The 26530-nt window shown below is 36.7% G+C and overlaps 4 protein-coding genes across 6 annotated transcripts; 1 reads left to right on the forward strand and 3 right to left on the reverse strand.

The window, feature by feature from the left end:
* Nucleotides 1-8743: 8743 nt before the first annotated feature.
* On the reverse strand, nucleotides 8744-10278 carry LOC147544249 (aspartic proteinase CDR1-like). The gene has a single exon (XM_086636260.1). The coding sequence runs from the start codon at nucleotides 10174-10176 to the stop codon at nucleotides 8839-8841; it is 1338 nt and encodes a 445-aa protein (XP_086492386.1). The 5' UTR covers nucleotides 10177-10278; the 3' UTR covers nucleotides 8744-8838.
* A 2262-nt stretch (nucleotides 10279-12540) lies between these two features.
* Nucleotides 12541-16336, reverse strand: LOC147544250 (uncharacterized). The gene is made up of 2 exons (XM_086635178.1): nucleotides 13082-16336; nucleotides 12541-12983 (listed from the first exon to the last, which is right to left on the reverse strand). The coding sequence occupies exons 1-2, from the start codon at nucleotides 16089-16091 to the stop codon at nucleotides 12601-12603; spliced, it is 3393 nt and encodes a 1130-aa protein (XP_086491304.1). The 5' UTR covers nucleotides 16092-16336; the 3' UTR covers nucleotides 12541-12600.
* Nucleotides 16337-17168: 832 nt separating this feature from the next.
* Nucleotides 17169-21549, reverse strand: LOC147544251 (putrescine-binding periplasmic protein-like protein). Its single transcript, XM_086633776.1, has 7 exons — nucleotides 20957-21549; nucleotides 20212-20351; nucleotides 19669-19917; nucleotides 19369-19503; nucleotides 19089-19271; nucleotides 18119-18280; nucleotides 17169-17755 (listed from the first exon to the last, which is right to left on the reverse strand). Exons 1-7 carry the CDS (start codon nucleotides 21372-21374, stop codon nucleotides 17339-17341), a joined length of 1704 nt encoding a protein of 567 aa, XP_086489902.1. The 5' UTR covers nucleotides 21375-21549; the 3' UTR covers nucleotides 17169-17338.
* On the forward strand, nucleotides 21514-24564 carry LOC147544252 (GCIP-interacting family protein). 3 transcript variants are annotated; one of them, XM_086633777.1, is made up of 6 exons: nucleotides 21514-21598; nucleotides 21799-21979; nucleotides 22659-22861; nucleotides 23002-23242; nucleotides 23930-24066; nucleotides 24153-24564. In XM_086633777.1, exons 2-6 carry the CDS (start codon nucleotides 21856-21858, stop codon nucleotides 24378-24380), a joined length of 933 nt encoding a protein of 310 aa, XP_086489903.1. In that variant the 5' UTR covers nucleotides 21514-21598; nucleotides 21799-21855; the 3' UTR covers nucleotides 24381-24564. The 3 variants fall into 3 exon arrangements, with proteins under 3 accessions (XP_086489903.1, XP_086489904.1, XP_086489905.1); XM_086633778.1 differs by having other exon boundaries at nucleotides 21516-21598; nucleotides 21685-21979; XM_086633779.1 differs by having other exon boundaries at nucleotides 21546-21598; nucleotides 21693-21979.
* Nucleotides 24565-26530: the final 1966 nt, after the last annotated feature.

A 26530-nucleotide genomic window follows, 5' to 3' on the forward strand; every position in this document is an offset into this window, starting at 1 on the left:
TTTCAATATTGCGAGGTTGAGTAGCTCTTCATTCTACTCAGAATTAGCTCAGAAGAGATCACTCAAAACAACAAGAAAGGCTCAGAATCTCACATAGGTTAAGTTTCCACTGATGATCGTTTAAGTTTTCTCAGAAAAGTCAACTCTTCACTTATCTAACACTCACATGGCTAGTGCACAGACAACTTCAAGACTCGAAATTCATGGAAAAACCTTTAGCAAACGGATAGTCTGACAAACTAGACTCTATAACTATTAACAAGCAAAAACAACTAGACTCACATTTTCAATCCAAAAATTAAAAATTTTGAAAAATTTTAAATCCTTTTGAATTTTTGAAATAAGGACTTAGCAAAAACTTCAATCCCCTATCCCCAAACTTAAACCGAACATTGTCCTCAATGTTCTGAAGACTATGCAAAAATAACAGGGTGAAGGGAGAGATATTACCCGGTTCAGCGTCCTCTGCATGGGTTGCCTCCCAGAAAGCGCTAAGTTTAACGTCTTCAGCCAGACCAAACAGATGATTCGAAAAATGGAAAAAAATTATACCTACTGGATTACAAAAGTGTAACTAACTGTAAACCAATATTCGATACATCTGTGGGTCCACCCAAAACACAAAGTTTTCAGTTAACGATAGTCTCACATTTTTGTGAATTGGTGATAGTGTAAGTGAGACTATCAAGTAAGAAGGGCAATCCCCAAACTTAGACGACAATAAGGTCGTTAAGTTTGGCACCGCACTAGAGAGAGTACAGATCGGATAGAATGGGTCTTCATATGGATGATTGACAGAGGGAGTGAGTGTTTCAAAATCTACACATAGTTTCGAGGGACAAAACGCAAAGCAATCTAGAGGACTATCAATGACACCCAGACTTAAACTAGGGTTCTCTAAAACAGGTACTTCGGGTTCCTTCAATGGAGAAACCCTACTATCAGACTCACAATCCCTAGAAGTCGAGTTAGAGAGTCCTTCTATAATTTCTTTTATCATGTTATCATCGGTGTCCCTAAAGAATTCTAAATCTTCGCCTAAATCAGGCGAGTCAATCCTCTCATTTAGCAAATTGGTCAACCATGATTCATCATCCTCAGTTGAGTCAAACGACTTCAAATCATCTTCAACTCTAGTGAACTCTTCATTATGGTCTGAATGGATTTCAAGTTCGATACAATGGGAGAATATCTCAATATCGGGCTCCATCGTTTCTGAGATTTTAGTCTCAATAACGATGTTGTCGGGAGAATTGTACTCCTCTAAAATTGTATCCTCGTCATCATAGTATACAGGACACTGTGGACCGTACTCTACATTCTCATGGTGATCTTCTTCTATAATATTGGTTGTTATTTCTTGTAGAGTTCTACAGGTATTGTCATTCCTTTCTTCTAAAGTCTGACAAAACTCGAAAGTACTCTTTTGAAGATCACTAACAGTTTGGGTCAATGAAGATGATGATAAAGATGGAGAGTCAATAGTTTCAACATTATCCCATTGAGGTTGAGACACATTTAAAGCATAAGACTCTTCAGTAATCTTCCTTAACATGCTCATAGTTTCGGCCAACGAAGATGATCCTAAAGATGGAGAGTCAACCTTTTCACCGTTATCCCATTGAGGTTGAGCCTTGTGTAAGGCATAAGACTCTTCAATAATCCTCCTTTGCGTACTGATGGCTTCGAAAGTAATCTTTTGAAGATCACTAACAGCTTGGACTAATGAAGGTGATGCTAAAGATGAAGGATCAACAGTTTCACCGTTATCCCATTGAGGTTGAGACACGTGTGCGGCATAAAACTCTTCATTATAGTGCATGTAAGAGTCATTAGTTTCAATGTTTTCCCATTGAGGTTGGGACACATTTGGAGTATAAGACTCTCTACTATAGTGCATGTAAGATGATCTGTCAGGATATCTATAATATGGTTCATAACCTTCTTGAGGTTGATAATAATCCCTACGACCATCATTATGCACATTGTCTCTAGGATGACTACTACTATTCTGCCCATTTGCTAAATACCACCATGGTAGATTTGAAGAACTCTCGTCCCTTCTGTCATTATGTTGGGACCACGATCTATCCATTTCTCATCAATTTTTTTTTTTTTTGTATTTTTTTTTAAAATCGAAAACCGGGCAAGCACTACGAAGATCCTAGAAGGAAAACAACCACAATCAAGCTGACTCAACCAAGCAACCTAAACAAAATCTAGACGACTGACAGGTTGGTCAATTTCACTTAAAAGTCTAGACAGCTCCTATATTGTAACAAAGCCTGAACTATAATTATTATGAGGGTTACTCCGTCAAAGTAATACGGTCAAACAATTCTTGGAGACGACCAACGATGAACGTTGTGATAGCCGTCCAACCTTCGGTAACGTTTCCTCTTCTCGAGGTGACCTTTTAAAGAATTGAGTGACACTTTCCTTTTAGGAATGCCCCAATAAAAATTAAGTCCCTGAATTGTTTCAAAGATCCTATAAGCTCGATACCCTAAGGCCAATGTCTAAACCAGATTTTAATTTAAGTGAGGTTTGGGATTCGCAACGTTGTTTCCTAAATGGGCAAGAGATCGGTGATGAAATCCGACTCCTATCTTGTAATGGGGTTTGTGCCCTTACTAAAGACGATTAAACTAAGCAGTTCGTCAAATCAATGAGGCACCCAAAAAAAACATACAAGTACCCACTTACAGGGGATTCGTGGGTGGTCAGAGAAATTACCTCCCTTTCAAGACGGGCGATGATGAGACATGGAAATGTCCCATCTGAGTCTCTTAATTTAGACGAGTTAGTCTCTCTAGAGCAGTTACTCTCACGAATTACTCTCTTTTATGTTCAGGTACCTTTTTACAGAGTTACGCGTGCAAAACGGATAAAGTCGGAAAGAATACAGACTAGGGGCATTTTGGTCATTTGTTGATTCTGACATCTTGGTCAAGATTAGTGTTCGGATGGAAAGTAGAGTCCAAGACGAGCCCGTAGGCGAAAACGGAAGTCAAATCGGAGTCCGGATCAATAAAATAGAGAAGGTCAAAGTTCGGGTCAAACTTAGTTGACTAAATGACAAGATGGACACATGGCATGCATCCAGGAAACAATCGCACGAACCAGAAGAGACGCGGGCTACATTCGGGTACGGAAGGACGACATTTGGGATTTTCTGTGAAACATGATACTGTACATGGCATGCATCCAAGCTTCTATAGTCCCTTGCATATCCGACGAAGGTTGCGGTTCCCGTGAAGATCGGACGGTCCTCCATGGATTTCTCGATAGCCCGCGAACTACTGGATCACTTGCTCCCTCCTCACTAGTACGTGAAATCTGCTATCTTCTCCCATCTCAAATCAAAACAGCATTGGAGATAAAGACCCGAGAGAGAATCGGATCGAGAGAAACCATGAAACTGAATTGGGATACGGATTTGGAGGAGGATTGGATCTTTGTTTTATGGGTCTATAAAGGAGCAGGAATAGAACAGAGTTGGGGATCGGTTTTGGGAAAAGAAGAACAGTAGAGAGAGAGAGAGACAGAACCGAAGCTAAGGAATTCGATTTTCTTGATTTTTTTATTTTCCTTTTTGATTCCTCTGCTTCTTAGTGAGAGAGAGACAGAGAGTTTGATAAAAGGAAGAGAGAGAATTAGAGAGGGACGAATTTTGGAGAGAAGAACAGGAGAGAGAAAGACAGAAACCGAGAGCTTCATCAATTTAGTTTTTCTTGATTTTTTTTTATTTCTCTTTGTTAATCTTAGCTTCTTAGTGAGAAAGAGAGAGAGATTACAGAGAAAGAGAGAAAGTTAGAGAGAGAGACAGAGAGATATTGTAGAGAGACAGAAACTCGGTTTTAAGAACTTAGTTCGATTTTCTTGATTTTTTGATTTCTCTTGTTATTTTCTACTTCTTAGTGAGAGAGAGGGAGATTAAAGAGAGAGAGAGATTACAGAAAGAGTGAGAAAGAAACAGAAAGTTTAGAGAGAGAAAGAAGGTTGAAGAAGATGAGAAAATAAATTTCCCAGAGGGAAACCATTTCCGGGAAGACGAGAAAATCGTTTTCCCAGAGGGTGCGTTTGGCAAATTTCCGAGAAAAATAGAAGGAAATCAATTCCTTAGGCTCTGTTTGGTGGGAAAATCACAGAAAAGTAAGTTTCTTTCTTCTTTTTCTTATATTACTTCAAATATTTATCGTTTCTAGCATGAGTATCTAAGTCTTTTATATCTAGGGTTTTAGATGAAGTCATAATAATTATTTTCCCGATAATTTATTAAAGTTTTTACCAATTTAACGATAAAATCTTCCGGGTTTTTAGACCGTTCATGGACTAAAACCTGAGTTATCTAAAGAACTCTCTAATTAGATCAAAATTAAATTGTCGTTAGAATTATTAGGAAGACGGATTCGAAAACCCTAGGTTCCCTTTTTCTGAATACCGACTTATTTCTTTATTTATTTATTTTTCGAGTTTTATATTTTATTTTTATTTTACCTTCATCAAACCACTTTTGAAAATCTCAATAGTTTTAAGGTTAGAATTTAGTTTAACTTAGTCTCTGAGGAACGAACCGGTCTTACCGGAACTATTACTTGACTCCCGTATACTTGCGGGTAGAGACCTTTTAGGGTAACCTTTTAGGCCCATCAAGTTTTTGCCCATCTGGCGATGACCTTTGAGGACGACCCGGGCCACTTTTCCCTTAAGTGTCTGAACCCGAGGCTTCGTTTGATTTTCGGTTACAATTTACAAGCCCTCTAATTTAGCGTCAAAACTTTAATCCAAATATAAAAAAAAAAACTAGAAAGTCAAAAGTCTCTCTCTCACCAAAAATAAAACTGTAAATTTCTTCTTTTCGACTCCTCCTCCTTGTTTGCGCCTTCTCTTTCGCTCCTTAATGCCCTACACACCAAAAATAGAGAAGCAAGTCAAAGTGGCCAAAAATCAAAACTTACCAAAAATAAAAACTTTCCAAGATTAGAACAAATTTAAAACATAGTCCCTGGCAGCGGCGCCAAAAACTTGGTGGGCCTAGAAAGGTTACCCTAAATAGGTCTACACCCGCAAGTGCACGGGTGTCAAGTTGTAATAAATTCCGGTAAGACCGGTTCGTTCCTCAGAGACTAAGTGAAACCTATTCTAAGACTTGGAAGTAACTCGGTTTTCTTTGAAAATTTGTTTTGGTGATAAAATATTTAAATAACGGAAATAAAAATGAACTCAAATGGGGGGGAGAAACCTAGGATTTTAGAATTCACACATAAAATCACTTTTAAGAGCAAATAATTACACAAATTAAATCTCTCTTTTTAGAACTCAAAAGTCAAGATAATGAAGTACCGAATTTCGGTAAATGTTTTTGTTAAAACGTGACTGATAATCATGAATGGTAATTGTTTCTTCGAAAAACAAATCTCTAAACTATTCACTATTAATCGATAAGCATACACCATCAAAGAACTTAATCTAAGCATGGTGTATCAAACCAAAAATATAGGCAATGAAAAGAAAATAAGTTTAACTAATTAAAACAACTTAAACTTTTAAACGCAATCAAGAGAATTAATTATACAAAAATATATCTCTAAAAGATCAAAAATGGGTTTCATCGTAAAATCCTAGATGGAGAGTCTTAGCTAATCATGATCGAGATTTAAATAAATATGAATAATAAAAGAGAATGGAAGAAAACTTAACTTTTTCGCTATTTCCAAACCAAACAGGGCCTTAGGGAAATGATTTCCTTCTGTTTTCCCAGAATTCTGCCAAACGCACCCTTAGGGAAAACGATTTTCTCGTCTTCCCGGAAATGGATTCCCTGTGAGAAAATTATTTTCTCGTCTTCTCCAACTCTCTTTCTCTCTCTAACTTTCTGTTTCTCTTCTCACTCTCTATTGTGTTTTCTTTATCACTAATAGAAACTAACACAAATCAAATAAATAATGTCAATGATGCCTCGGTTTTAATTCCTGCTTGAGATTATATAGATAAACAAAATAAAAGATGATAGATAACTCTCTGTGATCTCTCTTTATCTCTCTACAAAACATTCTCTCTCTATAAATCTCTCTTTCTTCTCACAAAAAGAAGGATTACAAAAGAAGAAGGATTAAAATGAGAGATGATGATGATAATGGTTGTTCTTTCCCTCTGATTTGAGTTCTTCCCCAAAAACCAAGCTGCTCTCTCTCTCTCTTTTATAATTCTGTTTGAGCTTAGAGAGAATTGATCCCCCAACCGAGATGATTTCTGGTTCTGTTTCTTCCCTCCTTTATATCAGAGGAGATGACCCCCACATCCCCCATCAGTAGCAGCTCCCTCTCTCTCTCTTATCAATCAATTCTAGCCGAATCCCAGCTATCTTCTTTCTGTTTTAAAGAGAAAGAAATATTTCTTTCTCTCTCTAAAGCAATGCAACAATCGACCAACTCCTTCTCTCTGTGTTGATTATTCTTTCCATGATTTCTCTCCATAAATCTCAATGGAAAAAATCTCTTCTCATCCTCTTTCCTTCTCGGTTGTAGTATATAATGGGTAGGATTGAGATGAGAGAAAGATGAAAAGAAAATAACTACCCAATCCGGACCTGATTTGCTGGCCAAAGGAGTAGATTGAGTGCATCGCGGGCTAAATGAAGAGGCTGCGACATAAGCATAGATCCACGGGATTTGAGAGGGTATTTATCAGCCCTTGGATTCAGTTGGCTTGACCGAGACCTACTGAAGTATCGTGCACCCGCATTCAGGCAAGCTGAGCCTTCGGCAGTCCAAAAACTGTTCCCAAACCTGACCGACAGTGTATCGAAATATTTATCATGGCCGTTGGATTGTCTGCCACGTGTTTCTAGCTGATTTGGTCAAATGATTTTGACACCAAAATTGACTTGCTTTATATTGCTCGTTCGGACTCCGTTTTGACTCTCGTTTTCACCATTGGGTTCGTCTTAGACTCCACTTTTCATCCGAGTATCAAAATTTCCAGAATACTCTAGCCCAAGTTAAGAGATTCAGATGAGATATTTTCATGTCTCATCAGTTACACCGGAAAGCTCAAGATTTACAAACTCTTATTATCTGAAATAATTATTTCGTCGTTAAATCGTGGTTTAGTATTTAACCGACAGTCCAAAAATAGTGAAGCATTCCAAGAAGGGTTATCAGATACGTGATCTGGTAAATGAAACCCTACCAAGTGAATTTGGAATAGATTCATTATTAAGTCCCTAGTCCAGGTCATTGAATGGACAACAATGACTTACGAACACTAGCATGTGAGATTGACTAATAGCGCAGTTTCATGGGTTATGCGAATTGGGATTCGAGTCAATTACATGGGTGTATGGTTGGGAATATACACTGGATAACCCAAACATGAGAGTTCTTCAATGAGTATTTAAATACGTCATGAACTCTCATAGGCAAGATTGGAGAGATTCCTTAAAGATGAGTGCTCCACTCATCTTATGTAGGGAGTATCAAACTTTGGTACTGCCAAATGCCGCGCCGTAAAAGGAGGTTATAAAAGCGGATTACCAGGAATCAGATGATAGACATGAAGTTAAGTGGGAGTTCAAGACTGGACTATGTCCTCCTAACAAGGTTAGGATTAGTATCTCCAGACCACTTGAGGAGAAGCAACTGAAAATGTACGGCCGTACTCTAATTGATTAATAGTTAATCATTAGCTTTGCAGTTGTTCTCTAGATCAAGAAAGTTTGAAAAGATATGACGTATCAAATGAGATGCGAAGTGACATGGGAATCGAGCATTACACTTGTTCTAAGTACAAGTGGGAGACTGAAGGATATAGTCCTTCGGTCTGAAGGAATGTCCTTCGACCAAGGTGGCAATGCGTACAATTTGTCAGTTAGGATGACGATGAATTTACCCGGAAGATCATCTAGTTCGGTCCAATTAGGGATCGTAATGCTTAGCTGGAAGCCGCTTACAATCGTCGAATCACTTCGGTAATCCGCAGCTAACATAGACCAGATCCTACAACGGGTTACACCAAAGAGTGGTAGCTTGATCGGAGAGAGTTGACTCGCGGGAGCTTGCCTATAGATGGATATGATCTAGTCTGATAGTGCCCAAAAGATAGAAAAGGCAAAACCCACTTTTAAAGGCAACGAAGGGATTCCCTTGGAGATCCCTGGCCAGCCACTTAAGGGGCATGGGCCGGACAGACTAAGCCTATTAAGGTAAAAACTTAATATAAAAAAAAAAAACAGATCTGAAAATTAGATTACAGATCTGAAAATTAAAAAAAAAAAAACAGATCCCAATATAGAGTTTAGATCTGAAAATTAAAAAAAAAAAACAGCACCTTAGTTTCTTGGTAAACACATGAACTGTAATGTAAAAACTTAATATAAAACTCTCCATAGGGTTAAACACATAAATAAGGAATTAACCTAAACGGCTAAACATTACATTAACTAATAAGCTTAACAACAATAAAAGTAATTTTTGGTCCAAGCCGACCCATTAATATGTATAATGAGTAGTACAAGCTAATTAAGAACGATAAATAATATACTCCCTCCGTCCCATTTTGTTTGGTTGTTATTCTTTTCATGGATGTCCCAAAATGTTTGTTAACTTTCCTTATATAACCTTCATTTAATTACTAATGTGATGACATTTTCAAAACTCCCTTTACTTTTATTTAGTTCTACACTTCTATCAATGTTATTTCCAAGAAATATTATACATTAAATAGGGATAATTTAAAGTAATTTTAGTCATCAACATTAAATAAGGTTTTATAAGTTCAATTTCTCAAAACTACAAACAAAATGGGGACGGAGGGAGTATTTAGTTTGAACCTTCTTCAACATTCAGTTGGCTTAAAAGATATTTTCATGTCTTCAAGATCGTACTTAACTATGAAATTCATTTGTGAGAAAACTCCAAAAACTGGCAAGTTGCCACTCGAACCTGGGGCAATGGACATGCATAGCAATTTCTCCCCTTCTTTACCATCAACATTTGGAATAAAAACATTTTGAGATTGAAGGACAATACTTGCATCTTCAAACTCAAAGGTGATATCAGGAAACACTATATTATCTTCCTCGTAGTAACATAGATCGTACATGTCCACTTCTTCATCGTATGGTTCAGCATAATCAATTGATTCCACAACCATAGCTCGAAGTTTCAAATAATCATCATTTGGAAGTTCTGTCACTGTCGCTGCAGAATCGATAAATATGTTACCTTTTTCCTGTGAACTAAAAAGGAATTTCTGATTACCAACATAAATACTTGTAAGTGTGAGGAAATACAACGTTTTTGGTGTTTTTGTAACTATGGGTGTTGAAACAACCCCTTCACCTTCGATGTCAGCATTGGTTCCAAAGTGTAATAGAGTATAATCAATCCTAGCAATTCCTCTGAAAGGCTTCAGGCAATAAGAGAACTGGAGAGAACCAAGCATATATCCAATCTGAGAAATCAGAGAAAAAGACCCTCCACCAAAACCAGCTATACCAGCATGGGAATTATGCTCTAATGCATCGTTCTTGTGGGCACATCCAAATCGGATTCTTGGGAAAGGAATTTTATCACCCGTAATTGAATGAAGTTTGAAAGTTTCATAAGCTGTTTCTCCACTGGTGTCGGTACCATCTTCATACACTATAATGAACCTACAATAGTTGTTCACACAAAATGACTCATCTTTTATACATCTCCCGTCTGTACATTCTTTGTACATTTTGCACTCATCGTGCGTTGAACAACCTAACTTTTGGTATGTTGTAGAGGTTTGGGGATCGAAATAAGAATTATATTGCTCAGAACATTTTAAGCATGGATCACATTGTGTCCAAGTTAAATCACTTCCAGTATCTAGAGTAGCAATTATTTCGTGCTCAGGGGTGCCAATGCTAAATGTCACAAAATATTCGCCACTCGTACTTGAAATACTAGAAGAGAAGTCGTTATCAAATGATTTCTTAGAGAGATATTTACTACGACGGAATGACCTTTCAGCAGCTCTTACTAATCTCTCATGAGGGGTTGCTGATTTATTATAGTATGGAGAGAGAGGGCTGTCTCTATGAATCAAATTAACACTCAATCCTTCAGGGAACGGATAAACAAAGCCATAAGAGAAAGCCATTAGGACTGTCACTAACAACTGAAGTAGAGTGAAATTAGTCATGAAGAAAAAAAACTAAGAGAATTCAATTATATATGAAGTTCAATTATATATGAAGAAGATAGTCAGAGATGTTTTGATCAAATTATAAAAATGGTTGTCTTGTGGCTTATTATATTTAATGTCTCTTTATATATAGTAAAGAAGGTTACTAGAGATGGGATATAAAAGTGTGATTTAACTAAAAGGGTATGTCATACTAAGTTTGCACCTTACCTAATAAAACTCATAACAGAATTGAGAGACTAAGCCGAAAGAGTGTGGCAAGTAGTTTTTTTTTTTTGGAATTTGACTTCGATGTACGATAGTCATTACAATGGCGTTGATACATCAAAGATGTGATAAGCACGGTAACTGCCAGATTAAACACGAACAGGCCTAAAGCCCAACTAACTATGGCCTAAAGCTCATCTACATTATTTATGCCCTAATAACCCCAAATTCATGTAACCAGATTACATTACTGGTTATATGAGCGGATTAACTTAAACTTACTTTAGGAAGTGTTGATTCTTAGTTAGTTATTCAATTGTACCTTTAATACATTATCAATATCTGATTAGCATGATTTGTCCATTCAACAAATGGTATGATATATCACAGGTTTTTTGATAGATCCCTTTTACTGATATTTGAACTACGCCCTCATGTTTCTCAAATGATTGGTACGGAACCCTCTCTGGTTGGAATATGTCCATTTCCAGTTAAGTGGTGCTCGTGTAATTGGACATGCAAAACTTACCTCTCTCAAAGTTCTACGTTGATAAGCCCATTCGAAAATCATCCAATTGTCAAATTTGTAGGCATTCAATTATCAAGTACAAATTGCAAGACGTCTCGACGGAAAAGAAATTGTACACGTCGAATGGATCGTACGGTTACCCTATAGATTGACACGGGCATACAAGTCATGTTATATTGTTGGATAACAAGCCTTCAATTGTATATTTTTATTTATAGACAATTTGTGTGCTTGAGTGTCCTTGATGATTGAATAAACCAAGATTTTACCAAGATTCGTACAATGAGATAGTGTCGATAGTGTGGCCTCCTATAATGAGGTTAAGCTAAAAACTTTTAATGAATCATAAATCTTAGAAAATTACTTCTAATGTAAGGTATGGTCGAATAGCTTTATTAGGATAACGTATGTGTGTTCGAATTGATCCGGGTTCTATGAGCTGGTCAATGGCCGACTTCTGTAGAGCATACACGAAAACCAGGTTGCTGAGGGCCGAAATGAATACAACCAACAACTTTTGGAAGTAAAGAACTAACTTGTAATAGTTACTCCTTCGTTTACAACTCAAGTGACCTAGTTCAAGACATTGTTCACTGAGGTATAAAATTGATGGCTATTCCGCTACAGAAGATTCAAAGTCGCAATTTATCTATCTTGACGTAGTGAAATTCCCCTGTCAGTGTCAGTGTGTCAGTCTACATTGCAATCTCGAATGTTCATTCACGTGGGGTATTGTTGGAGTCGGAACCGATTCCGAGTAGACTATAATTTTCAAAGTTAGATAATAGATGCGTCATTGTGGTGTTCCAGTTCCTTCGTTTAAAACCAAAAAACGATCAAATCGATTTCAGGTGAGTAAGATATTCTCGTCTGAAGTTTGTTGGTTTTAATAAGGACCAAAAGCTAAGATGGGAAAGTCAGATCAAGGTTTGTTTTGCTATGAGGGAAGGTCCAGATTTGACACTTAGATCACACCCAATGACACAATATATCTGAGGCGCCTTAAGCCTTGCCCTGACTCAAATACAACCAGGTCTACCCTGGGATTAACGAGAGGACTAAGGGGTCCACGTTAGCAGGCCGATACCTTAATCCCGAAATATAGGGGGTAGACGCGTGCCTAATGCTTACCGACTTAATCCCAAATCCTATCCAAGATCCCAGTCAACGAGGATCTTAAGTATTTAATTAACTTGGACTTCAAGAGTCTTTCAAGGAGGAAACATCTGCTAAAGAATTTACAAACTCAGAAACATACTCTATTGAGCATATTTGAACAAGGTAACTCCTAGCTATCAAAGATAAGGGATAACCTCAAAGGAAAACCCTAATATGTTCCGATTATGAAATAGTAGTTTGAATCTAACTTGGTGGATCTCAACCGCCTCAATCACCCCTCCTACCAACAATCGATCAAAGCAACATAGATGAGGGTATAACTCGTCCCCGGTGGGTAGAGGACGAAACCAAACTCATGACTTCAGCGGAAAGTTATATTCACTTTGCAATCTAAATACAAAGACGTACATATGGCCTCTGCAAAAGTATTATAATGGAGCATCAACAATATATTTTGTAATTCTGGATCAACCAACTATACCTAACTTTTTGTTCACATTTTAGAATGATGAAAAGAATAATTTATCGACTTGAACAATGAAAATTGCTTCATTTTGATAATGTTCCTACAAAGCCATCAGTAATGGTCTCAAATCAATATTTTGAAAGGGCTCGCACAAGGTAGATCTATTTGAAGATAAAGAAGGTAGACTTGCAGATACTTCTTTCATTGTTGGCCTTAGTTGTGGCTGACTGCCTAAACATGAAAAGGCTAACTTCAAAACATCCATAATTTGTTTTGCAGCAGAATCACTTGGGGCATCGATTCGTTTATCCAATACATCCTTCAACATTATGTTCGGGCCTACTGAAAATTTTGAAGATGAAGATGGGTGAATAAATGATGAAATGAATTCACCCGGATGCCTTCCCATCAATACTTCCAATGTCACTACCCCAAAGCTGTATACATCACATTTCTCCGTGACTTTCATCGTATATGCAAGCTCTGACCAAAGATATTCCAAGAAACATTAACATCATTATAGTTTCAAATTTAATTTCTTCAAATGTGAATAGAGCAATGAAAAACTAAAAAAGTATTACCTGGAGCAATGTATCCATAGGTTCCCGCTAGCGAAGTCCAATTGGATGAATCAGGCTTTAAAAGCCGTGCAGTACCAAAATCAGAGACACGAGCTTCATATTCAGAATCGAGTAAGACATTGTTACTAGATATATCTCTATGCACTAATGGCTGTTCACAGTCATGGTGCATATAACTAAGTGCATTAGCCACACCTTTAATAAAGTTCACCCTCTTTATCCATATGAACTCCTTCACTCGTTCTTCGTCACATAAAATCTTTGCCAAACTACCCTTTTCAAGATACTCGTAGACCAAAAATGAGATTTTTCTTTCTAGATGAGAACAAAATCCGTAAAGTTTCACAATGTGTCGATGCCGAATTTGTGTTAATGCATAAATTTCACTTTTGAAAGATTTGAGATCAGAAATTTCAGAATCCTCATTGGACGAGTGAAGTTTCTTCACAGCGACAACTTGACTTGTTGAGAGCTCTGCTTTGTAAACACTCCCATATCCTCCCGTTCCAATGCAATATTTAGTATCAAAGTTCTCAGTGGCTTTGATGATATCTTCAAATGCTACTTTGCCATCATAATTCCATATCAAGAATAAATCTCTTTTTCTATTTTCAGATTCTCTTTGTTCTATAGGTTCTAAACCCCTCACCAATCTTTTCTTATAGCAAAAAAAGATAGTTACAAGTAAGAACAAAATTATCATCAAACCAAAGAGAGAAACTAGAATTATGATAAGAAGTTTATGTTTAACCAGCTTCCGGGGTGTTGGTTTTGTCGAAGAATTCTCGCATGGATTTAAGCCTCTAAAATTATAACCACATAAGCCAAGGTTGTTCTTGAATGCATGTAAAGAAGCATCTTTGAAGGCCTTCAGATTTGGAACAGGACCACTCAATTCATTGTAAGAAACATCAACAACTGTCAGACTAAGCATGCCATCAAATGAAGATGGAATAGAACCCGAGAGCTTGTTGTGTGAAAGATTTAACCGTTCTAGCTTATTTAATTTACTTAGATCTTGGGGTATATCTCCACTAAGCTCGTTCCGACTAAGATCCAATAAGATTTGTAAGGAACCTAGGTTGCCGATCTGAAACGGAATGCTTCCATTCAACTTGTTTGAGCTCAAACTCAACGACAAAAGGTTGGAAGAATCTCCAAGTTGGGTTGGTATTGGTCCACTCAAATTATTTGCAGATAGATCAAGATTTTGTATGTTGGGTGACATTCCAATTGTCAATGGCAACATACCTGAGAGTTGATTATTACTCAAATTCAGGTTCTCCAAAGATGATAATTGAAACAACTGCTTCGGAATTTCTCCTGTGAGATGATTTGAATCAAGATAGAGTTCATTCAATTTTTTTAACTTCGTGAATTCAATCGGTATTCCACCAGTAATCTTGTTGTGAGAGATAGAAAAGCTTGACAGGTTTTGACACTGACCCCAATCTTGGGAAAGTTTTCCGAAAAACCTGTTGTTGCTCAAATTAATGTAATCAAGCTCTGGATATACACCGAAAGCCGTTGATACGTTATCAACAAGATTATTATTCTGAAGTCTAATTCTTTGTAAGTTGGTGCAATTTCTGAGGCTTCTCGGAATAGGTCCAGTGAACTGATTGTTGGAAACTGAAAAATGTACAAGTGCTCCGTCTTTACATACATTTTCAGGTAAATAACCAGATAAGTTATTGTCTCCCAACGAAAAAGAATTTAGGCCTTTTAGGTTGTTTAATTCGTATGGTAATGAACCAAAAAGTTTGTTCTCAAATAGGGATAAATAAGTTAAGCTGCTTAAATTTCCTAACGAAGATGGAATCGAGCCAGTGAGATTGTTATTATACAATCCTATCTCAGTAAGAAACCTTAACCTTCCTATATCTTGAGGAATGTGACCAGATAGTTGATTGTCAAATATATTCAAAGAAGACAGTGTGGTCACATTGCATATGGAGTCAGGTATTGGTCCAGTGAGATTGTTAACTGACATCTCTATGTCGGTTAGAGATCTTAGCCTTCCTATATCTTGAGGAATGACTCCAGAAAGTTGATTGTTGTAAAGATATAGAGTATTTAGGTTAGTCAGGTTGCATAAAGAATCAGGAATCGAGCCAGTAAGAATGTTCCGATACAAATATAGAGTAGTAAGAAATGTTAACTTTCCTATGTCTCGAGGAATACTACCAGAAAGTTCATTGCGAAATAATGATAGATATGTCATCTTTGTCAAGTTGCTTATAGAATCTGGAATTGGTCCAGTAAGACGGTTAATAGATAATTCTAACACGGTAAGAGACGTTAGCTTTACTATATCCTTTGGAATCGAACCAGTGAGACTGTTGTTAGACAAAATGAGTACAGTAAGAGACGTTAACCTTCCCATGTCTTGAGGTATATGACCAGATAGTTGGTTCCCAGATAGAGAGAGTTGAGACAATTTGGTCAAATTGAATATTGAAGACGGGATTGAACCTGTGAGGTTGTTTTTGTATAGGACTAGTATTTCAAGGAAGGATAGATCTCCGAGTTGTTGAGGAATGTTACCAGAGAGTTGGTTATTGCCGAGATCAATGTAAGTGATTAGTTTTGAAAGATTAGAAACTTGGGATGGAATTGAGCCAAACAGCGCGTTTGAACTTAAGTCTAGAAGACGAATGTTGCGGAAAGCTGAGAAGTTTAAGCCGTAAAGTGTACCTTGTAAACCCAAACCTGTTATATTCAATTCGGCGAAGTTTCCCTTCTCATTGCAAATGATTCCATTCCACAGCTTGCATGGGTCGGCGGATCTCGTCCAAGAGTGGAGGAGAGATTGAGCTTGAACTTGAGTTTGGTTGGGAAGGGTAGATTTCCATTTGAGAAGAGATTCAACTTCTTCTTCAAGTACTGCTGCACTTCTTTTGGAAGTAGTACTACTTAATGAAACTTCACCAATAACCAAAACGAAATTCGAAACTAAGACCAACAACAATAATCCAATAACAAAATCAACAATTTGTCTTTGAAACATGTTGATTAATATATAGTTAGAATAGGAAGGAAGTGTTTAATTTAATGAACAAACCTAGGAAGGAAGCTACATATATATATATATATATATGAACAATTGGGAGCTCTCTTTGTTTCTATCACTCTATGATTAATGACTCCAAAGTCTCCATTGGTTGAATTCCATGTCTATCTTATGGGACCAAAGACATTATAGTTTGGTGGAAAAGATATTTAAAATGAGTGGTTGTGGTTACTTTGTGAAGTAAGGGATTTCAAGATATTGATTGAGCTGATATATGTTTCTAAATAATTGCGGTGACCTTCTGACTTTTAAGCCTCTACCAATTTGTCATTTTACAAAGTCTTCCGTTCTTTTCATTCTTTTCACATGTAACTAGTTTAGACTCAAGACTTTCTACTTGAGAGGTCAAAGGATACTAAGTGTAGGTGGTGGTCTTAATATGTCACAATCAACACGATAAAGGAGACTAAGAGCATCTCCAATGGGACACTCAAACTCGAAAGTTTAGAGTGTCATTTAGGATTTATAGAGATATTGTTAAAAGATCTTCTCCAATGGGACACTCAACTAGACACTCTATGATGATGTGTAACATTTATTAATAGAGAAACTCTAAAATTAGAGTGTCTCCTAGAGACTCTCTACGTGTCACTTTAAAATTCTAATCAATAGAAACCCTTGCTTTTTAACTACTTATTTATCTATTAAATTGAAGAGTGACACGTGCTTTAAGTTGATGTATTCTAGAGATCTCCATTAGTGACAAAAAATTTTAGAGTGTCTCTATATTGACATTTAGGAAAGGGAATTTTCGTTGACACTTGACAATTAGACTTTTAGAACGTTTGTCAGAGTGTTTGTTAGTGTCCCATAGGAGACACTCTAAGCTTTCTGAAGTTGAGAATGGAAGTAACTTGCTTTTGGCCAAGGAGCAAGGATGACAAATGCTTTTGCTAGGTTAGAATACTTTGACTGTATTCCAGTCAAAGTAACATAACTGTATTCCAGTCATTTTGCTTGTGTTATAGATTTTTCTTTTTTCTAATTCGAGATCGATGAGAGCAAATGCAAAGGTTTTACCTAATCATCCCTAGACTTTTCCATTTACAAGAATACATGAAAATATGGTAGTTAGTTCTACAAAAAATTGGATATACAACTTCATGAAAATAATTATACAATTTCAACATGAAATGTTCTATTGTAGCAGTAAAAAGGATTACGCAAGTTGGATTGCTTTAAGGTCAACTCAATTTTGGTTTGAAATTGACATTCTGAAGCACTGATGAGATATAATACTGAATGTTGTTGATCAGACCTCGACGTGGTTTCTGCATATTATCGATTAGCCACTGATAATCCATTATTGTAGCATCGGATAACGGCTCTAGAAACTCAGACTTGGCTAAGATTTCCGATGGAGGTACACCGAAGATAAGGTTCGTGTCCAGCTTCGGTTTACCCTTATTCAAATCTTGAAATGCTTCGACTTGTGGGTCTTCTAGGGCAAATGGAGAGGAACCAGGAATAATTTCTTGCTGGAAAGGTAAAGCTCTAGCTGCTTGTAAGCAGAACTCTATCCATTGATGGATTAGTGGAGATGGACTCCTGGTTCTCCCACCAATTCGGTCCGTAGAAAATTTGGAAGTTGCCGGTATTGCCTGCAAATATACAGAACTTAGCATTGTATTTGGGACTGCAAGTTTTATTTAACCACCCATGTTTCCAGTTTAGGTCTATAGTTTCAGAAAGCGAAAAAGTTAAAGATGACCTCCTACTGATCGTGATTATATTTGAAGTGAACAAGAATTGCCCAGCGAAACTAAATGCAGAAAGAATGAAAAAGAAACAGAACATGAGACTAACATAGAATAGTGCAGTTTTAGTACCCCACTCGTACGTAGTCATCAAAGTGGGTATTTGACAAGCAGAGGGAGGAATAAAACGTCTGGTGTTGCTCTCACACAAGCTACACATGGGTGAATGAAACTGCATGCGATAATAACATGTGTATAAGGACGTACCCACAAATCTGCCCAAAGACTAGCTCCGGATTTTGGAACAACAACTGCAACATTTGACATTCGCTTAGCAGCAGGAAGGACATCGCTGCTCCATCCAACAGCAACCCACACATCTCCCACTCCAAATGCCTTCATGTAGTGGACACTATCGAATAGTCGAACCTACACGAGCAAGTTGACACAAGAAGAATCTCAAGCAAACAACAAATACACTTATTGTTATTTTTATTTCTTTATAAGTAAAAAAAAAATAACTAGTTATAGCCGGGCATAGCATATCACGACCACTGGACAAGCTGAAGAGATAGAAAGACATGTATAGGGTCTGTTTGCAACTAGGCTACCATTCAGTGAACCTTTGGTCATAACATGACTTCAAATTCGACAATTTACCAAGAGACACATTTGTTTTCTTTTTTAGTGTTTGAATCTGAATTGCCTCAGTCCGATTTGTCTAGATCTCAGTCGCCCGAGTTTGTCTTGTTACGTTCCGAAGCACAGTAGTCATTTCATGTTATTTTAGACAAGGAATTAAATTTATTTCGATCGAAATATTTCGAAATCCATGCCTACAGAAATTTCCATCCAAACAGAAATTTAACGAAGTTTCTCTTAACAATGCCTTGTCAAGGAAATAAATTTCACAATATTTCTGTCATTTCTAACGAAATTTCCACCAACACCAAAATTTCATTCTTTGATTTCAGATGATTAGCTCTTAATTTAAACTTATTTTAAGTATGACTCAAAATTAGCCTAGAGGAATCAGATAGAAAACAAAGATTCTGATCATTCATCCGAGTCAATTCAGATCTGGGGTCTCATTTCAGGTTTGAATTGAAAATTGGTGGGGATGCCGGAGCTGCTAAGTCCACCTCCAATTACATTATGGGGTCTTCCGCACCCAATCGAACAATATACGACTCCCAAATTCCATCACTAGATAAAGAGATGATCCTGATCTTCATACCTGTTGTTGAAGCAACAATAGATTCTGCAGGGCAGCACTCCTTCCACCTTTAACTTGAGAATTGATGTCTTGGGTGTTGTATGAGGCCCCCATATATTTCAAGACTGCACCAATTACCTCCCTAGAAGAATCAACCATTGAAATCTTCCCAGCAAGCTCAGGCCTCCATAAATCTTCCCAGTCCTTAAGTGGTGGTTTATAAGTTCAAAGAATCAGATGAAAAAAGTCCATCTGGTTTAAACTCTGGATTATAAAGTAAGCTTGTTAGCTAGTGCGTTACCTCGATAGGGGGTATGTTATACTTCCGAAATTTGTTTTTCTTGTACGCAATCACAATGCTTCCCCATCTATATGGAGCTGCCCAGACTTTGCCTGATTCATCTAACTGTCCTTTGTCATTCCTGCGTAAATGAACCTGAGCTGGTCTAAGTAGAGGCAAAAAAACACCGATTTGGTCTTCTCACTGACCACCCACACAATGGCTAGATTTACTTGGGACGGAGGAACAGCCGATTTCCATATATCCAATTTATATGAGTTTCAACTGTGGCTGACTGAAGATTTAAGAGTGAACTATTACCTGCCATTTTTTACTCAAACCCTTGAACCAATCTTGTGTTTCCACATCTTGTATGGGTTCAATTATCCCTTCATTAATTCCGAAACTGAGCCATGAGTCACCAACCGAAACAACATCAGCTGACATGGCTGATTTAAGATCAATGTTGCCTTTGCTTAAGGATGAACACATGTCAGAGAAAATGTCATTTAGATTTCCACGAAACTCTGTGCGTAACTTCAATCTCTTCCCTTGAGATTGTATAAAATCCTACAAAACCATAAGAAAACAAAAAACACGAATTGTTCAACATGGGCTTGTTTTGAATATGTATACAAAATCAAGTAGTAACTCCAACCATGAAAGACATGAACATTTGGAAGCTAAACAACATATCTACGAGTTGATACGTGACTCCAAAATAACAAGACATGTTCCCTGAACTTCTTACAAAATACATTGTCATCTTCAGATTGACTATTTAATCGCAGGATATGACAAACTCATAAATTGAATAATTCAAATCAAAAAGTAAATGAAAGGAAATAAAAAAGAAATATCAACCTTAATCCATGAAGGAGGAATAGAACTACGGAGTGCAACCACTCTTAGAGGGACGGTCAAGGCAAATGTCTTAGACTTCCAATTATCAAACATCGCCTTTAACTCCTTATCTTCTACATCTTCCGCAGTATCAGATATTCCTGTAAAGATACTTTTCCATATTAAATGGGCCGTACGAACTTCCGTTAACATATTTAACTTTATAATACCCACTCTCTCATCTCTATGCATTTTCCAACTAGCACCTCAGGTGCAATGCTGAAAGCCGATTTTGCCATGTCATCATCAAAATATCCAATACAGCATGTTTCTTCTGATGCCTACAGTTACATTGGGTGCCGCATGACCCACATATATAAAACATCCTTCCACTGAGACTTCTATTCCCTCCCTTGTCTACGTACTACGTAGGAACTAATACTTATACCAATGTGATTTTTTTCTTTGAAATCCAAATGCGAAATCTGACTCGATATCTTTATTGACTCGGGTTACATTTTAGAATTATTGTTTTTATCTGACTTGTGCTTGTGACTTGTCCAGCCTCTGATTCAGACTCTCTTTGGGTCTATTCGAGTTTGAAATAAGCCCGAAAGTACTTTTGTGCCCTGATCATGGCAATATGAGACTGAAAAAATATCACCACATAATGTGGATGCTAATACAAACACTGAAATGTGATTCTTGGTGATGGAAATAAGTTTAGTTTGAACAAAAAAAAATAAACAAAAGAGTAAAAAAGAACCTGAATTCCCATTGATAGAAATAAGAGAATCATCACCATTGACGATTTCACTTTCTCTCTCTTCTTCGTTCAGTGGTTGGCACAGGACATTAGGAAGAGCTGGGAGGTTAGTAGGCTCAGCAGCTCGTGCTGCTCCAAGTCCAACGAAGAAGAGTATAGCAGAAGCGGAAACTTGAAGCAAAATAGAGTGCAAATTTAGGGTTTGGGTAGGTGGTGAAGTAGTGATACTATTAATGTTAGGTAGAGAACGTGAAATTGATCTAAGATTCCTGTCACCGGAAATAGGGAAGACCTTGAGGTTTCTTCTATGTAAAACTAGATATTTTTTAGGAAAGAGACAGTGAGAATTGGGATTAGGGTTTCGAAGATTGAAAGATTGTGGATTTGAGATTGTAAGAGATGATAAAAATTGCGCCATTTTGTTCTACAATTTCAGAGTAGAGATCGGAAGATAGAGAGGAGAAGATAATATGCGAGTATCTTAAAGTATCACACGTGTATATCACACGTGTGGTTGAGATTACTGGTTATAATGGGTTGGATCTGGGCCGACCCGAGAGATCTACTTGGTTTTACTTCTTCGTTTCTCAAAGACAAAAAGGAATTCTCTTTCTAATGCGGTGTTTCTCTCTCTAGGTTCAGGTAAGCGTCTCGAATAGAAACCCTAATCTTTCGATTTCTTTTGTTAAATTAAAATTTTCGATTGACATCTCCTTGAAACTTTTTAGTGTTTCAGACTTTCAGTCTGTGAGGATAAGGAACGAAGAAAGTTAGGGTTTTTTTTTTTCAATTCTGAGGTTTCTTCTCTTCATCTGTATCTGAAATTCCAATTCCTTGTGAAGTAACTAAGCTCTTGGGGAGGATATATAAAGCTTCTGAAGGTCTATTATTAGTCAACAATGGCTGAAGAAAGTAGAGTTCATCCTGATTGCATAAACGCATCTAATCCTTATCATGAATGCGTTGAGTATTGCTTTCGAAGAATTGCTATTGAGAAAGAACGAAAGGAACGACTGGAATTAGGTATTTCTTACTCTCTTCTTTAAACCCTTAATTCTGACTGTACCAATGACAATAAGATTGATTATTCCCGTATTGGATGTCCGATTTAGATGTGTAAAGTAAAAAAATTTCTCTAATTGAACTGATTTGTCTTTAGATTTTGAATGGTATGAAATATTAAGAGGAAATTTTGGATTACTCTTTTGAACTGCTAATCCATAGAAGCTACTTAAGGTAGGGAGGAAATTAGGGGAAGGGTTTGTCTTTTTGCAATACATAGGCTAAATTATGTAATGGAAACATATACACTTACGTAAGTGAACATGGTTGACTTGGAGTGGATAGTTCTAACTTCCAAGGGTAGTGAGCAAATTAGGGTTTTTATTCTCGACTAATATTAGGTGCACAATTCTTGACGCATAGAGAGACCTGAGAGGATTGACTCTGAATTTTTTTAATTTGGAGATTTTTTGAGAAGAATGTTTTACATTATAACCACCATACTTCGGACTACTGTATTTGTTGTTGAAAAAAAAAAAAAAAAAAAAATCTTCAAGGTATTGCTGCAATGTTGAATATCAAAATCAACTCTTAGTTTGATTTGTGATGTGAATAAAAGATTATTATCTTATGGTTTAGACTTTATGCTAATATGAAAGTGGTAATAATTAGTAAAGATGATATGCTTCAAATGTTTCAGAGCTTAAACAAGCGAGTATTGCCAGTGGTCATGTCTATTCAAATAAGCCAGATCAGGAGGAGGATGATCATGACCAAGACGAAGGGCACAAAGAGCAGGCTGATGGGGATGACGATGACCATCCTGATGAAGAAACCCCAGAAGTGGACTACACGCAACTCACTGGACGCCAGAAAAAGTTGTTTGAGCTGCGCCTTAAGATGGTAGAGTTGCAATTCCCTTGCCTAAATTTGCCTTACATTTTCTTCTTTTTCCCCTGAACTTTGAACGTTATCTTTTGTGGTTTTTTTGTACCCCATTTTGCTAGTTCAATACTTATGTGCTCTGGGTCATCTGCTTGCAGAATGAGGCTAGAAAAGCCAACCAGACTGCCATGGTAGCAGAAAAGAAGAAAATGGAAGATCCACCTGAGTCTAGAGGTATTTCAAAACAAAAATGGATGGAGGATAGGAAGAAAAAAATTGGAAAACTGCTAGATGCAAACGGTCTGGATATGAAGAAGGCTTACATGCTCGATACACAAGAGACAGCAGAGAAAAAATACAAGAAGTGGGAAAAGGATCCTGCCCCATTCGGTTGGGATGGTAAGATATACTAAGCTTTAATTTCAAATAGCTCATTCCATGACTACTATTTACTAGCATAGTATAATAAGGATTGCTCAGAAGGATATCATTCAAATGCCAATTATCGTTTATTTCAAGAGCCATAAGTCATTCAACCTTTGCATTGAGAACAGATTAACATAAAACCATTAGGTATTATTTAAAAACATCGGAATTCCCTATATGTCCAACCCAGATCTCCCTTGATCTATTTCCAATTTTCATCTATCCTTTGACTTTTCGCTCTTGAATGTATATTAAACACGAATGTTATTGAGTTCATAAAAAGCAGCTTTATCATCACTTTTTCATGTATGTCATATTGTCATATAAAGATTGAACTGAGATTCAGACTGAGGGAATGTGGGTAAGTCTAGACAGTCATTTTTTCCTGTATGTCATATTGTCGTATAAAGATAGAATGAGATTCAGAGCGAGGGAATGTGGAGAATTCTAAACAGTCCCTTTTTCTTGTATGTCATATTGTCACACAAAGTTTTGCAGATGGATTCATGTTAAAATAGATTTTTAATTGTTTCTCTACCGTTTGCTTTTACGAATAAATTGTTTTCCTATGCTTTTTTTTTTTGTTGAAGAGAATTGTTTTCCTATGCTAGATAAAGTCTTACATCGGCAATACTGACATATTAACTCTTTCCTGAACAGTTTTCAACCAGAAAACACTGTACAATGCGTATAAGAAGCGTACGAAGAACATAGAATGTAATCTAGAAGAATATAATAAGATGAAAGAAGCTGATCCAGAGTTCTACCGTGAAGCTTCCAGTCTTCAGTATGGGAAGGTATACCACGAAAGTCCACATTGGCTTTAATAAAAAGAAGTTGGTATTTCTTGGTAATCAACTAGTCTTCTTTCTTGTGTGTGCAGACCCCTAAGATTTCAGAAGACAAGATTGACAAGATGGTGAAGGAGCTTCACGACAGGGACGACAAGCGAAAAGCATTTAGCAGAAGAAGGAAATTCCATGAGGAGAAAGATATTGACTCAATCAATGATCGTAATGAGCATTTCAACAAGAAAATTGAAAGAGCCTTTGGCAAATATACACTGGAAATCAAGAACAATCTTGAGAGAGGAACTGCTTTGCCAGACTAAGATAGCCTGTCCATCCAGGTAGGGTTGAATTATAAATAGTTAGCTCTGGATTTGATTAAGCTTTTCACTTTGTAAGTTCTTTCCAAATATTGAAATGGGAATCTTAATTGTGTTCTGCTATTTGTCTTTGTATTTGAATTTTTGATATCAAAATCAACCTATGGACTGGTCGACAATTGTGAAAGGCGCCTATTTTGTTCATGTTGTGATAATTCATGGGTGAGGTGCCACTGTCAAGTTAGTATCGCAGACGGATTAGTAACCGAATCATATAAGTCTTAACTCCATCAGTATGCAGTTATGAAGGAACGGTAAAAGATCGTGTTTTTGTACTAGTTCTTGTTTGGGAAGGATAGTGGCTGAAGTTCGTACTGCTCTAACTTTTTTTTTTTGGCTAAATAAAAAAGAAAACTCAAATAAGCGTATGATTACAATGAAGATGAGATAGGATAGTGGAATATGATCCCATTGCTTATGCCTTGTTCAATTTCTAGACCACTAATAACATGACTTTGGATATTATTAGATCTATTTACATAGAAAATTTAATATAATTTTTGAATTCTCAGTCCAAAAATCTACACCTAAACACACATTCAGTCCGCCCTAATATTAATATAGGATTTTAAGCCAAAATAATAATTATAATGGATATTTAGTCCAAATTGACCCATCTCTATAGAAAAACCATATCTCTATCATTTCTATTTAATCATAATACCCATTATAACCTTTTATATAAGAAAAAACCCACTTTTGAAAATTCATCCCCCAAAATTCTCTTTCTTTTTTTTCTCAGATTTTTTCGATTGATTTCAAACTTACTATCTGTTTCGCAATATACACGTTATTTAGTATCAGTTATGTATATTTCTACAACAAAACACATTTAGTATAGGTAAAGTATGTCTATATGTCAAAGTTACAGTATTTTTCTGTTTATTGATTCTTGTTTTGTTTCACAAATAACGTGTTATTTATTGTTAAAGTTTCATACTTTATTTCATATATTTTTTTATGTGTCATACATAACACATTACAATAAGTCTATATGAACCGTCATTCGGGGACTCCCTTTGAATCGTCCAACTATATTGGACAAAAAGACAAGAAAAATTCTAGAGAGAGAAAGTGGTTCGGTCTTTGTCTTTTTGTCCAACAGGGTTGGACAGTTTATAGGGAGTCCCCAAATGACGGTTCATATAGACTTATTGTAACACGTTATTTATCAACAATGTTTCTTCTAAAGGGAAAAGGACTGAAATCCTATTTTCTAGGAAGATTGGATCTTAATCCCTTTTTTAATTTTATTTTGGTCCTAAAACCCGTGGAACCCAATTTAATATTGTGAAAGCAAGTTATTAATTTTTGAATCTGATGAATATGTGATGCCGAGTGCCATAAGATAACCGTCCGAATGTCCTGTAATGTTTGATTAGGTTGTGGTTATCATTTTCAACAATGATGGGTTTATATTTGTTGGCCATTGTCCATTGCACTCCTGGCTCTGAATGAACCCACACTAGGTGCAAAGAAATTTGAGTTCTGATCATGAATGAAGTTTGAGTTATGATCATGAATAATAATGCTTGTGCCTATATTACCTTGAATATCTTTAAATGAAGCATCAATATTAACTTTAATGTAAGGATACGAGGGCATAGTCCACTTAGAAGATTTTTGCTTATGGCTAGTCGAAATGGAATAAACCGATGGAACAGGAAATGCTTTAATCTGTTGTATAACCTGTGCCAGGGAGGTTATAATATGTTGAAAGCATTTATCACATCTAGCTTTCCATATGTGTCACAGATAAGTAGCGAATAATATATATGGTTTTTTTATGGTTGATTGAAGTTTATACCGTGGAATAAAGTCAAGGCAACATAAGATTTCTTCTCACTGTGGTTGTTTCTAAAGGACGGCATGTCAAGAAATTAGATGTATCTGATGCTTTTCTTCCTGGAATTCTTGAGGATGACGTTTTCATGAAGCAACTTCGTACTTTTGTGGATTCCTCGAGAAAGGATTATGTTTGTCATCTTCAGAATTGCCTCTATTGGTAATTTTGGGGAACGGCTGAACTCTCACTGATAGTGGATCTTGCTGGACAACATTAGTTAATGATGCAAAGAACATTCAATGTTACT

This window comes from Eschscholzia californica, unplaced genomic scaffold (genome assembly GCF_041429995.1).
Source record: "Eschscholzia californica isolate CP2 unplaced genomic scaffold, dmEscCali1.0.p SCAF_4, whole genome shotgun sequence".
NCBI lineage: Eukaryota > Viridiplantae > Streptophyta > Magnoliopsida > Ranunculales > Papaveraceae > Eschscholzia > Eschscholzia californica.